General features: G+C 38.2%; 4 protein-coding genes across 4 annotated transcripts; 2 read left to right on the forward strand and 2 right to left on the reverse strand.

The window, feature by feature from the left end:
* The first annotated feature begins 15 nt into the window (after nucleotides 1-15).
* LOC133726904 (putative leucine-rich repeat receptor-like serine/threonine-protein kinase At2g24130) lies at nucleotides 16-3,414 on the forward strand. Its single transcript, XM_062154538.1, has 2 exons — nucleotides 16-2,687; nucleotides 2,768-3,414. Exons 1-2 carry the CDS (start codon nucleotides 107-109, stop codon nucleotides 3,172-3,174), a joined length of 2,988 nt encoding a protein of 995 aa, XP_062010522.1. The 5' UTR covers nucleotides 16-106; the 3' UTR covers nucleotides 3,175-3,414.
* Nucleotides 3,415-3,975: 561 nt separating this feature from the next.
* LOC133708461 (uncharacterized) lies at nucleotides 3,976-6,626 on the reverse strand. The gene is made up of 4 exons (XM_062133924.1): nucleotides 6,410-6,626; nucleotides 6,108-6,159; nucleotides 4,341-5,967; nucleotides 3,976-4,245 (listed from the first exon to the last, which is right to left on the reverse strand). Exons 3-4 carry the CDS (start codon nucleotides 5,946-5,948, stop codon nucleotides 4,222-4,224), a joined length of 1,632 nt encoding a protein of 543 aa, XP_061989908.1. The 5' UTR covers nucleotides 5,949-5,967; nucleotides 6,108-6,159; nucleotides 6,410-6,626; the 3' UTR covers nucleotides 3,976-4,221.
* A 1,349-nt stretch (nucleotides 6,627-7,975) lies between these two features.
* Nucleotides 7,976-10,888, reverse strand: LOC133708467 (uncharacterized). Its single transcript, XM_062133939.1, has 6 exons — nucleotides 10,723-10,888; nucleotides 10,509-10,633; nucleotides 10,173-10,269; nucleotides 9,970-10,079; nucleotides 9,265-9,339; nucleotides 7,976-8,466 (listed from the first exon to the last, which is right to left on the reverse strand). The coding sequence occupies exons 1-6, from the start codon at nucleotides 10,790-10,792 to the stop codon at nucleotides 8,416-8,418; spliced, it is 528 nt and encodes a 175-aa protein (XP_061989923.1). The 5' UTR covers nucleotides 10,793-10,888; the 3' UTR covers nucleotides 7,976-8,415.
* A 159-nt stretch (nucleotides 10,889-11,047) lies between these two features.
* LOC133708474 (uncharacterized) lies at nucleotides 11,048-13,921 on the forward strand. Its single transcript, XM_062133948.1, has 5 exons — nucleotides 11,048-11,197; nucleotides 11,555-11,609; nucleotides 12,291-12,476; nucleotides 12,680-12,719; nucleotides 13,585-13,921. Exons 2-5 carry the CDS (start codon nucleotides 11,607-11,609, stop codon nucleotides 13,665-13,667), a joined length of 312 nt encoding a protein of 103 aa, XP_061989932.1. The 5' UTR covers nucleotides 11,048-11,197; nucleotides 11,555-11,606; the 3' UTR covers nucleotides 13,668-13,921.
* The last annotated feature ends 333 nt before the right edge of the window (nucleotides 13,922-14,254 follow it).

Consider the following 14,254-nt stretch of genomic DNA (forward strand, 5'->3'; position numbering starts at 1 on the left):
ATGTTTTCCCTACATTGCATCCAAACCTAGCCTCTCTTAGTTTCATCTCTCTCTATTTTCCCATCACTTTGTTGTACTCATTTGATCAACAAGGTTCATAATCGTGATGGGTTTTCTTCGTCATGATAGAACTTTCATGTTCAATTTTCTCTGTTTGATCATCATTTTCTTGGCTGCTGCGGTGTTTTCGAGCCAAGAAAATGTTCATCAAGCAATGAGAGACAAGGCATCGTTGCTTTCATTCATGTCCGGGATTGTTTCAGACCCTCACCATGCTCTAGAGGACTGGAATTCTAATTTGGACGATGTTCATTTTTGTAATTGGACTGGCATCAGATGCAACAATGCCAGAGACCAAGTTGTGGAGCTTGATCTTAGTAGAAAGTCCTTAAGAGGCACTATTTCACCAGCTCTCTCTAATCTTTCTTCTTTAACCATTCTTGATTTGTCAAGCAACTTCTTTGAAGGTCACATTCCAAGAGAGTTAGGCTCTCTTTCTCGGCTCACACAACTCAGCTTGTCTTCAAATCTTCTTGAAGGAAACATTGCAGCTGAGCTTGGTTTCCTTCACAGATTGGTGTATCTTGATTTGGGAAGCAACCGGCTGGAGGGAGAAATTCCAATGCCGCTTTTCTGCAATCACTCTTCTAATTCTCTGCAGTACATAGACTTGTCTAACAATTCTATAAGCGGCAAAATTCCTTTAATACATGGATGTGAGATGAAAAAACTGAGGTTTCTTCTACTTTGGTCCAATCATCTAGTTGGACAGGTTCCTGCAGCACTTTCAAACTCCTCGAAACTAGAATGGCTCGACTTAGAATCCAACATGCTAAGTGGGGAGCTCCCATCGGAGATTGTAGCCAGAATGCCAAAGTTGCAGTACCTCTACTTGTCCTACAATGACTTTGTGAGCCATGACGGTAACACTAACCTTGAACCTTTTTTAACCTCTTTACTTAATGCCTCTAACTTTCAAGAGCTTGAATTAGCTGGGAATAATCTTGGGGGAGAGATACCGCCTATTATTGGTGATCTTTCGACCAATCTTGTACAAGTTCATTTAGATAGTAATCTTCTTTATGGTTCAATCCCTCCTCACATTTCAAACCTTATCAACCTCACCCTCTTGAACTTGTCTAGTAACCATTTGCATGGAACCATCCCACCCAAACTATGCCTAATGAGAAAGCTGGAACGGATATATCTCTCGAACAATTCACTCTCTGGTGAAATTCCATCTGAACTGGGTGGCATTTCCCATCTAGGCCTTCTAGATTTATCAAGAAACAAGTTTTCTGGTTCAATCCCAGATAGTTTCGAAAACCTTTCCCAGCTACGAAGGCTATTGCTCTACGAGAATCAACTCTCAGGGACGATACCACCAAGTCTAGGAAAGTGCATCAACTTAGAGATTCTAGACCTTTCTCACAATCAAATGACTGGGGTGATTCCTAGTGAAGTTGCAGGGTTAAGGAGCTTGAAGTTATACTTGAACTTGTCAAGTAATCACTTAAATGGAGAGGTACCAATGGAGCTAAGCAAAATGGACATGGTGCTAGCAATAGACCTGTCTTCCAATAATCTTTCTGGCACAATCCCATCACAACTTGGGAGCTGCATTGCCCTTGAGTCCCTCAACATTTCATCAAATTCCTTACAAGGCCCTGTCCCTGTTTCAATAGGAAAGTTGCCTTTTCTACAGAAACTTGATGTATCTTCAAACCAGTTGGCTGGAGAAATACCAGAATCTCTGCAGCAATCCTTAACTCTCAAGCAACTTAACTTCTCTTTCAACAACTTCTCTGGGAATGTATCAAACAAAGGCGCCTTTTCTTTGCTGAGCTTAGACTCTTTCCTCGGAAATGCTGGCCTCTGTGGCTCAATAAAAGGCATGCCAAGCTGCAAAAAGAAGAAATCTCACCATTTGGCTATACTCTCAGTCCTGCTGTCATTAATCATCACTCCCATTTTTTGCATAGTTGGTTACCCCCTCATGCACAGGTCAAAAATCCGAAGGCACTTGGGAATTTTTGATGATGGGAAATTGCGAGATGATGATGAAGAAGTAGGAAAAGAAGAGCATAAGTACCCGAGAATCTCATATGAGCAGCTCATTGAAGCCACTGGTGGTTTCAGTGCTTCAAGCCTGATTGGTTCAGGCCGATTTGGGCGCGTCTACAAGGGTATCCTTCATGATAACACAGAAATAGCAGTCAAAGTTTTGGATTTGAAGACAGAAGAAGAAATTTCAGGAAGCTTTAAAAGGGAATGCCAAGTCCTGAAGAGAACCAGGCACAGAAATTTGATTAGAATCATCACAACTTGCAGTAGACCGGACTTTAAGGCTCTTGTTCTGCCATTGATGTCGAATGGGAGCCTTGAGAGGCATCTTTACTCGTCATCATCAAGCCATTGTGGATTGAATCTGATTCAGCTGGTGAGCATCTGCAGTGATGTAGCTGAAGGAGTTGCCTATTTGCACCATCATTCTCCTGTTAGAATTGTACACTGTGATCTTAAACCGAGCAACATTCTACTAGATGATGACATGACAGCTTTGGTTACTGATTTTGGAATTGCAAGACTAGTTAAAGGTGAAGACGAGAGTATTCTCATGAATGACTCGACATCCTTCAGCTCAGCAGATGGCTTGTTATGTGGATCCATTGGCTATATAGCTCCTGGTATGTACTTTTTCTACAATAATAAAATTCAAATGTTCATTCTGCTAGTAATAATCACGTTGATGTTTCACTATATGCAGAGTATGGAATGGGAAAATGTGCTTCGACTCAGGGAGATGTATTCAGCTTTGGGGTGCTTCTGTTAGAAATTGTTACAGGAAGGCGGCCAACGGATGTCGATTTTCACGAAGGTTCAAGCTTACAGGAATGGATCAAAACCCAGTACCCCCAGAGGCTCAAGCCTATAGTTCAACAAGCAGTAGAAAGGTGTGCCCCAGCTTCAATGCCAAAGCAATATAACAAAATATGGGGGGATGTAGTTCTGGAGTTGATTGAGATTGGTCTTATGTGCACACAGCACAATCCTTCATTGCGCCCAAATATGCAGGATGTTGCTCATGAAATGAGCCAGGTGAAGGAGTACATCTCCAATCCTTCGTCAGCGTTGTTGATTGAAGAAGTGGACACTAAGGTTGATTCACTCTGATTTTGGAATGCTGAGGGAACTAGTTTTGTTGAAGTACTTTACTAATCATTGAATTAATTTGTTTCTTACTCTTGGAATTTGTGGCAATTGTTTCTTATTTGTACACGTTTGTATGAGGTTTAGGGTACAATTAAGTGCCTTCTGTAACTATTTTTTTAGAGAAGCGCAATGAGAATTCAGCAAAAAGTTAAACTAAGCATAAAGGGGAAAGATTATTACTCTAATTCAGGGAATCAATAATTAAGATTACGTACCATAGATAATCTCTATAATATTTAGTATTGTGTTTGTGGCAACCAACACAGATTGATATCCACAGTCCAAAAAGGCATTCAGTTCTCTTTCTGCCTACCCTTGATATAGAATGGCCTATTTTTAAAATTAGTAGTGGAAGGTTAGGTGCTAATATCCTAATTATGAAACCAAAAATAGCTAGCTATCCATACAGTAGAGCACTTTCTAATGAAAGCAACTGCAACATTTTGTTTGCCGCAGAGGGAATGAAAAAGAAGGGGTGTTATTATTCAGAAAAATATGAAAATACAGCATACAAATAAATCCTTTTTCTGAATGTTTTCTGTCCTCCACTTTTACTAAATTACTACACCTTTTTCTGATTTTTTTCTGTCCCCCATTTTTACTAAATTACTATACCTTTTAGCAATTCATTTCCAGTTTTTTACTGCAACTAAACACCAGTTGATTAGATTCTCTGGAAAATACTCCTGGAACTTAGGAAAGTTGGAATCTTAAGTACACAGCAGTCAATGGTCATTTCTGTTCAATATGAGACACTATCACTTACAACCTGCATCTCAATGTTGAAGTAATTAAAAATTTACATGAAAGCATTCCTTGTACAATCTAAGAAGACACATTTGCTTGTCACCTAGTCAATGTACACTATGCAACCTTCAAATCAAAGAATGAACACACCACTCATTGGAGAAGACAAAGTCAGAGATACTCTTACAAATTCCTTTTCTGCATATCGAATCTTCAAAACTGATGATGCATGACTTTCACTGGTGTCACATAACTGCTTGATCAGAGCCAAAAGTGTAGCATTGCCTGTTCAACAAAATTGAGAAACCACAGAACATCATCAAACATGTCAATCAAATTGCAGCAAAAATACCATAAAGGAGAAAGTCACAAAATCATACCTCTTGAACAATGTGTAAGGGCTCGTCATCCTGTCGAGGAGGTTGCTTAGGCTTCCAAGTATGTATTTCAGACCGAATTAAGTTAAGTTGCTCACGTATATCCCTAAACAACTTCAAATCCTCTTCTCCTGCATGACTTATTTCATTCCTTACAGTACTTCTGTGTAAGTTCTCGTCATCCTGTGGAGGAGGTTGCTTAGGCTTCCAAATATGTATTTCAGACCGAATTAAGTTAAGTTGCTCACGTATATCCCTAAACAACTTCAACTCCTCTTCTCCTGCATGACTTATTTCGTTCCTTACACTACTTCTCTCTCCCTCAAGCCGCTCTATCCTCCTCCACAACTGTTGAAATCTGGCTTGATTCTCAGTAACCGCAGCAGCCACTCTCTCCCTTGCAGTTGAGTCAACAGTGGTCGTTCGACTCAATATTCTATTCTCGAGCAACTTGCCATGAAACCTTTTCTTAACCCTCTCTGTCTCATCTTGAACATGCACTTCACTAATCTCATCACATATCAAATCATCTTTGCCAATAAATTCTTTCTTCTCAACTTCAAAAGCTTTAGAACTCTCAACACCAAATGTCAATTTATCAAACTCTTTCTTCTCACCTTCAAAAGATTTAGGACTGTCCAAAGTTTTAGGACTGCATTCATAGCTCTGTGGAACTTCAAAAACATCATGGACGCCAGTCGAGCATGTAGTACTAACAATTGCCTCCGTTTCCTGTACACTCTTATTATGATTAACTCTTTCAAAGGTAGCAATAATATCTTCACTTTCTGTATCATGGGATGTGCTTGTGATTACTTTCGGAATTGGAGGTAATGAACATGTCCTAGCCGGACCCTTCAAAATTCCAGATTTTCCTCTACCACCAGAATCTTGACAATCTGATATCTCTCTCACTCGGTCATCTAACTTCTTAATCTGCTCCCAGATCGAATTAAGGTTGCCATTGGAAGCATTTCTCGATTTCTTCTCCGCATCAATGCCCTGGAAAGTAACTTCCTTGTCCACCTTTTTGTCTCCCTTTTTCATACAAGATTCTGGCTTTGGTATCATAGGTTTTTCTTTCGGTAGACTTTCACTCTCTCTTTCTACAGGGCATTTCTTGTTGAGGAAATCCTTGAGCTCAAGTGGAGGCAGAGAGTTGATTCTTCTAATTGCCCCACTAACACCACCCGCTTCCCCATCACCTCTTTGCTGCAACAAGTTTTCCGGATACACATTTTCGGTGGTACCTAATTCGGTACTGACACCCAAGCTCAACAGTTTGTACCTATAAGCCTGAAGCTGAAACTCCAAAGAAGCAATTTCCATTTCCTTCTGATAAATAAGATCCTCGAAAATCGCTAGAGCTTCCTCGGCATGACATATCTTTTCCTCTGCCAATCTCTTGTATTGATTGGCCTCCATCTTCACAGCAGACTTCTCACCTTGCAAACGCAGTATCATGGATAGAGCTTCATCAGCTGCAGTAGATGAAGCTTCTCTTTCCTGATCAAGATCAGCATAAAGCATTTGCAGCAGCTGTTGCTGAGACTTGAGCGCTTCGGTTAACGCCGTTATATCAGTCTCCGGCATCCCAACTGACTCCGCCATCTCAAATGTGGGAGCAATTCTAGCAACAAAAATCAATTGCAATATTATCAGCTATCCAGAATCAAAAACATTGCCTCACAGTAAACATGCCGCATAAATTGAGTTAACTATAGCATCGAAATCCAAATCATCAAATTGAAAAACCGGATTATAATGTACCTGATGGGATGTGCAGAAAGGCCTAAACTTCAATTCTCAGAGCAACAAATCGCTGCGAAAGATTCAACCTTGTGAGAAATTCGACCACAACAACAACAACAACAAAATAAGGGACGAACAAGAAGACACGAGCCCAGAAACGAACAAACTTTTAAGATATGCAAGATTCTAAATAAATGAACAAATCCAACAAAATCCAACTTTTTCTGATCTACAATGAATACAAAAAGAGAAACACCAAGGAAAGCTCTGAGTTCCTTCCTAGGTTCTAGAATTAATAGCAGGGGAGACGCATTACATACCAAAAATTAATTACAACAGCTTAACGTTTGCTTTGCCTTCTTCTGTAAGAAGCAGAGCATTGATTTGGAAGCATTATCTGAAACAGAAGGAACGCATTAATTGAATGAATAGGAACAACAAAACTGTCTTTCCGTTTTTTCTATCTCTAAGACTCTAACCAAAAATACACGAACCAAAACGAGGTCGTCTTGCCTCGTATTACAGCTCCAGCATGGCCATCAGTGTCGTAATCCATCTCCTTAATCATGTAAATGTGGCCCCTACTTGTTCCTTTTCTCCCGCAACCGCTATCTGAGGGGCCATTTTGATTTTTCAAAAAAAGTCGTTAGTGGCAGTTTTAACGGATACAAATCGGAATGTGGCCCACTGGAATTGGCAAACGTAGTCGACCTGCTGCCGATGGCCGACCATCTCTTATATATACATACATATATATATATCGTCAACTGTATTTGCTTTCCTTTTTTATCTATTTGGATAGAGCTCTGGATATGAGTCAACTATACTATTTTAACCATCATCATGATAAATGAGGATCCAATGGACATGATGGCAACAGTAAACACAACCTGGAATCTGGTTTATATTTTTGGCCTAGGATTAGGGACACAGCCTGGAGTGTGGAATTTAATGATTTTAAAGCTCCAGTCTTTTTTAAGTCGAGGGAAAATTTCTAAAATGTTATTCAACATGAATGTAAAAATGTAAAAATACGAGGGTCCATAGCACACATTATCGATGTGTTTCAGTCCAAATCATTAAGGAAAAAGAACCCGTTTTTTTTTTTTTTTTTGGATAGATGGAGGCCAAAAGACCCGAAAAAACAAACAACTAAAGATCACAAATTACAGTCCTAGATCTAGGACTTGCACACAAATCATCAAGCAATGCATTGATAACATGCGGAGGAGGTTGCTCCATGAAATGCACTCCAAGAACCCGTCTTTGCTAGTATTATTATAATTATTATTTTCTTTCTTGATTTATTCATTGCATCACATGAAAGAGCCAGGATTCCTGCGTATGATATTTTAATTTTCTTGGGGAGCCACATTGCACAAGCGTGCTTGACATGCTCATTAATGGACAACAGAGTAAAAGAAAAAAGGAAACAATTTAAGCAATGAATAAGGTGGGGCGGGGAGAGCTGCGAAATGGACTCGTTCGTATAAGAAATTCAAGTCTGGAGTGTTAAATATTGATTGCTTTCCATACGCCATTGATTTGATTTTGGCCCCGCTACATACTTTGACTGTTGCAAAGATGAGGGCGGCGCAATCCGGAGACTGAAAGTCCAAATAACTTGATTCTTATTAGGAGAAGGAAATTCAAATGATGCTATAAAATCAAAAATGACAGTTTACCATAACACAGAAGTCAGAACTGAAAGTACTCGAGAACATCTGAAATAATTTCATACCCAAGCGGCAGATGATGAAAAAGTAGGCAAAACAGATGAGCGTGGTTAGTTTAGCTGAATGGCGGACATGGATTTGAGCACCAATGTCATGGCATGATGCTTCTGGAAAAGGCAAAAACACTGACATGATCACTAGCCTCAACACTCGACACAAGCAAATTTTTTTAATTAGCCATGGCGCAAAAGATGCACCTGATAACACAATCAATCCAATCTGATTCCTCAGGTTGATGGAACTGTAAAACACCCCTTAAAACAAAGCAACTATTTTTTCAAGACAACGGCAGAAGCTGTGCACAAATCACATTACTCTACAAGCCGAACTAGAAACCAAATTATTTGCCTTCTGGTACCTACTACAGCCTGTGCATAAATTACATTATTCTACAAGCTGAACTAACACACAATCCTACATAATTCTATTGGCCCTAAGCTGTGTGATAGCTTCCAACAAATGCATGGTGCTAGTGTTCAACAAACCAATGGGCAACATGATCATACCAATCCCAAATAAGTGCTCTGACATAACTTATGAGAAAACTGAAAGTGTATACATGAGCAACTTGGCTTTGAGATTTGTCCATTTTAATCCACAGGAACCTCAACCTCCATCTTCAAAGCTGAGTTTCCAAGAGTCTGTAAACAATGAGGGATTAGCGTTTTCTCATTAGTGAAGGACATACATGCTTCCAGCATCTTATTGCATAAGTCTAACTTAATGCAGAAAATGATTTTATAGACATCCAAACAAGAGCAGCCAGTTCAATAAAAGTCCCATCATGCTAATGTAACAAGAGGTATGTTGAAATGAAAGGTCAGTTGAGGGATAATTCAAAGTGTCTGTAAAAAGGTACAAGTAGAAAATTCCAATTAAGTTGCTGTAAAATCTTTGCTATTTCTGAAACTATAACACTTGGGAACTTCAAGAAGAATAAAAAAAGTCAACACAACTGCAAATTGAAAAGGAAATAATAAAAACTAAAAAACATGCCAACTTCTTGAGATATTTAACCTTACATCAAGGGTTCGTCACATATGAATAACCTCTATCTCTCTGTCTCTGTCTCTGTCTATAATCTAGGACTGGTGCAAGGGTAAGCTATTACTTCTAGTATTATTAAAAGTGTCTAGTGGATGCCATATGCTTGAAATCCATATATGACAAAGAAAATGAGGAATCAAAGTTCTCTGTCCCTTATTTCGATCCATGGTCCCATGCACATGGTAAAACATTTCTTCCAAAAACTCCCTTCATCAAGAACATCTATTTTCATTGTTTTCTAAGCATGACTAGGAGGGGAACATCAATATACTAATCAGAATAGTCAAGATTAATCAACTAATCAAGCAATCACTAAGATGAAACAAGCTAAGAAAAGAGATGCCACTGTTATATCTATAATCATGTGCATCAACTGATATAAGGTATGGTACCTTCACAAAGTCAGATATGGTTAGTGAAGAATCCTTTGTATAGCCTGATTCCTCGAGGACATGGGTCAATACTTGCTGTAGAAAAATGCACACAAATACAAACAAAATCAAACACACAAATAAAAGTTCCACCAAAGTATAAAATTAGTCTACTTTGTATGAAATGCAATAGACCGTCATATTTTCAATCACCAAGATATATGGAAAACTAGGTCTTAAAGAAGATACTTCCAAGAAGGCAATCAATCTACAAAGAGCACACACTACTTTTAGATTAGTCATCTTTTCCCCTGTTTGGCGTAAGAACCAAACATCAAATCATTCATAAAACCAAACCTGACTCCCTAGATAAAAGCAAGATTATTATAGATTGATAGCTTCAAAACAAAAAGCTAATAAGGTGATTGAACATATTCCAGCTAGCTTGTAATGCATACTTTACAGAAGAGCAGCTTGTTTAAGCCAAGTACTAATCCCATCTGAAGCTTCCTTTCCAATCTAAACGGAAGCATTACAGAGCTTTTACACCAAGGTATATGATCGGATAATGTACTCTAGTGAAATTTAGCAACCATGTAATCTAAGTATGCATGAAGTATAAAAACTTACAATTGAAATATTTGTCTGCTTTACTACCCTAAAATTGAAATAAGCAAGCAATGCATGCGAGAAATAAAATAGCCAGAATTTTGGATAATAACCAACCTCCCTCTGTTGCTCGGATATGAACTGCCCAGTCAAATCCCGTAAAACATTCAGCATGTCATTGAACGTGACTTTCCCATTGTGGTCAGAATCATATACCTTGAAGATAACTAAAAACAGATCGACAAACCAAACTGCAATTCAGAAAGATGGAATCAACCAATCTTACATTTCTTAAAGTGACTTATTGATGTAGAAATTACACTCAATTTTTTGCTGCAAGCTTGCACGAGAACTGAACGCTGACAAGAATGCTACAAATTCCTTAAAGTTCAATCCATCCAGTATCTTCAGCAATCTCTGCAAGATGTGAATGACATTGCACATTATTCATATTCTCCATTTTCACCTAAAAGAAATATATTACAAGGCACAAAACGAGTACTTTAATTACTGATTACATAGCAAATTAGCAATAGCAATATGGGTAGATCCAAGACACATGTATGCTATCAGATTCAACAAAAGCTTCAATCTTTAAAACTTGACTGCTCGCAGATCACAAAAGCTTTAACCTTTATTTGGGGATATATGCTTACCTGAGAGAGAGGATTGACTGCGAATTCAGGTACGGACAAGAACTCGTCGGCGGAGATGAAACCTCCGCCGCTGCGATCGAGCTGACAGAACCTCTTGTACAGAGAAACTATCTCCTGCTGCGAAACTACATGGGACAGACACAGATCAAAGTCAAATGGGAATCCTAAGGTTCGTAATTCAGTGATGAAATTAAGGGAAGAGCCAGATTGTTACATGTGTGATTGCAGTGTTGCTGAACTTCTTCGATGTCGTACTGAGTGAGCATGGAGGATGTGTTGCCCATGCTGCCGACGAAGACGGTTGGATTAGGTGCAAGTCTATGAGCATCTCCGCTCCAAAACCAGCATTAAACCCACTTTCGTAGCTTCACAACCAAAAACCTCGGTGGTTTAATTACGTTATAAAATGTTTTTTTTTTTTTTTTTTGAAAAAGATGGAAAACAAAAACAAAAACTATGACCTTGCTCTCGACACGCTAGGTGGGCCCTGCTAGTTATATTAAAAAAAAAGAAATAAACCGGGACGGGAGGGTAATTCATATTTTGTTTGGAATAACAAACAAAATCAAAAAAGAAAAAAAAACCGGTGGAGGGGTAAGTCTCACCTAAAGAAGCCAAAGACCCTCAGAACTCGATTCGTTTAGCCGGAGAAGACTGAGGCCAGCAATACAAGTCGCCGCGTTCCCCAGGTTGAAAAATCTCAACTTACGTCTTTGGTTTTTAACGTTAATCTTGCGTGCTTCCTCATATGGAGCAAACAATTCAGAGAATAGTATCTCTGAAAATCGGTCTATATTTCCGTGTTCATATTGAATACAGAATACCCAGTTTATATTTATTACAAACAATCTAATGTTTTTGAAGTAGCGCTTGTATAGCCAACTATAGCGTTTACCCATATGTTTAGTTTAGTGAGAAAATCAGTGGGATACAATTGCAAGTTCAGTTTTATGAATCAAATTGTGATCTCATTGTTAAATTGCTTGATTGTGATTCTGTTTCTGATGCATAACGTGCGCATGTGATCTTTGGTTCTGATTGAGCAGGAATTTTGTGGCAGCAGTGGATTCGTGCTCATATTGAGTTCACAGTTGAACAATGGTGTGTATATGATCCTCTTTCTTGCTTTAAACCATTATGTTAAGTGTCAATATGTATGAGTAGACTGAAATCCTGAAGTTAGTTAAGTTGCTAGGGGCCTTTTTGTTCCTTACCAAATAATTGTATATATAAGATTGTGCTTAGAGGAAACAACATCTATTTGACATTCAGTTGGCTATGAAAACTACATAAAACAAGACAGTGATTCCAATATGCGTCCCATGTGTCTCCTGGTATGGGAGGAAGCAAATGATGCTACTTATGAAACAGGATATGATGTGTCCTCCCTTAAGTAGTTCCATGTGTAAAGCGTTGTTATCGGGTGGTCATTACACAAATGAGCCTCTCGAAACTTTTTGTACATAATGGAACTGTTTCTTTTCTTTCAGAAAAGAGTGATTAGAGAAGGTTATGATCTGATGTTTTAGAACACAATTCAGAATTAGATACAACAATGTAAGAGTTTATGAAGCTTGTGGATATGGTCCGATGCTAAGTTGCATTTTGGTGTCATGTTTATGCATGGAGATTTATTTTACCGACTTTTTAGTATCTCTTTGAATTATACTCTGAAAATGAATGGCCTGTACTAAAGGTTACGGTAAGTCTTGTTTCTGGACTGTAAAATGTTGTTCATTTTCGTGAGAAACTATATCCTGATTAGTAACTTCCTTTTCCCAGGCCATGTATATCCGTGTTAAGCGTAGTAAGACAACTTACTTTATCCAGTGTGAACCAACCGAGACAATTTTAGATATTAAGCAGAAATTGCAAAATCTTATTGATCAACCGGTAAATGATCAGTGCTTGATCCTAGTCAGTACTGGGGAAGTACTGGAAGATTCAAAGACGTTGGCAGATCAAAAGGTACCAAACAAACATTACATATCTTTTTAGTTGACTATCATAGTTCTTCTCTTGCTCTCTCCCCTTCTCTCACTTTGATTTTATAGATTCTTCACTGCAACTATATTCCTGTGTGTAACCTGATTCTCGTTAATGATCGACTGAGCACTGGATATGTATATCTACTATAATCGTGTCTCTCTCTCTCTCTCTTTTTTTTCCAGGTGGAAAATGATGGCGTTGTAGCACTGACTTTGAGAAAAGGTCAAGTCTCTTATCCTTTTGTTTTTTGGCCCTCGACTTTTATGCATCGTACTCATATAATAGCTGGTATTTTGGTTTAGTTGCTTGTACTGGTATATGAATGGTTCTAATTTTCAGTCATGCCATCATGTTGACTTGAATTGTATTCCATCTGTAAGTGAAGATTCGATGGTTGGATTATGATTCTATGTATAGAAGAGAAACATAGTTACTCTGTTATTTATTTACGTTGTTATTTCTGACCTTAAGTTTATTCCAATCTTGTATTTGGAGATGTTTATCTGGTTCTTTGGAGTTGTTAGTGGTTCATACTGATACCAGTGTGTCAAAGCCACCTTTGTGGATTATGCACTTGGGTGTTTCTATGCGCTTTATATAGTTAATCTTCCATTGGCGTAGCTGTTTGAGTTTTGAGATGCATTTTCTTTGTCATTTTTAAAAGATTCTGATAAACTTTGACTTCTCCTATATAGTTATTAGAGTTCTAGAATGGCAATTGATATTGTGGTAGAATGTAAAATTATATTGGCAATTGAAAATGGCTTCTCTGTTTGAGCAAGAAGAGACGACAATGAATGGCTTGATCTATATGTTTACTATTATGACTAAGCCACAGCTCTAAGTACTAATATCTTTGTAATGATGGTATAGACTACTTGCTACTGGTTTGTTGTAATAGTTCTATCCTTGAAAGCTAAACAAAGGCCTAGGATTTTATATGTTTGTAACCCCTTTAAGTCCCTAGACTCGGAATTCATTATATGCTTTGAAAGTTAACTGACATGTGCATTGTGTAGATGATATTTTCCTTTAGCTTATGTTTACTTTGAGACAACATTTTAAAAATTTTCTCGGTTGATTTCAGATGACGATGAGTTTGAAGAAGTGAACATTGTACGACCAGATGACTTCTACCAATCTCGTGATGCAGATGCAAGCAGTTGGTGAAGTTAGAATTTTGCTCTCAGAAAGTTTAACTCGCTGCAAGCTTCAGCACATTGAGTGTAGATCTTAGCCATCCACACCTATGGCGCCAATGTATTGTTTCGTGCTTAGTTATTGTGGGAGAAACATGATAAATAATAAACATTCAAGTTTTGTAGATGAAATATTTGGGGAGCTTCAGCTTGACTGTATCATTATGATTTATGAATGTACAATGTTTTACATAAAATAAGCAAAACATTTACAATGATTATGAATGATGCTATTGTAAATATCAAATATGAACGTTAGATGTTTGAGACTGAGATGTGATTTAGGGAAAATTCTACTGTACCAATCTATCAAATACCACCAGATTTGATAGAGAGATAGACTCATTCCATGCATAAGTAGACCAGCTCAACTATCTCAAATTAGTCTACTTCTGTATCGAGTTGGTTTACTTGATGCATCGGTATATTATTGTAAAATTGTACCATAGACGAACCTGTCTGTGATGAAGATATGACCCTCTTACGATGTCGTATCATATGATTTATAGTACGCGTATGTATCCCAAAACGACGTCGTGGCCTCGTGGGAGTTCCATT

Source organism: Rosa rugosa, chromosome 1 (genome assembly GCF_958449725.1).
Source record: "Rosa rugosa chromosome 1, drRosRugo1.1, whole genome shotgun sequence".
Taxonomy (NCBI): domain Eukaryota; kingdom Viridiplantae; phylum Streptophyta; class Magnoliopsida; order Rosales; family Rosaceae; genus Rosa; species Rosa rugosa.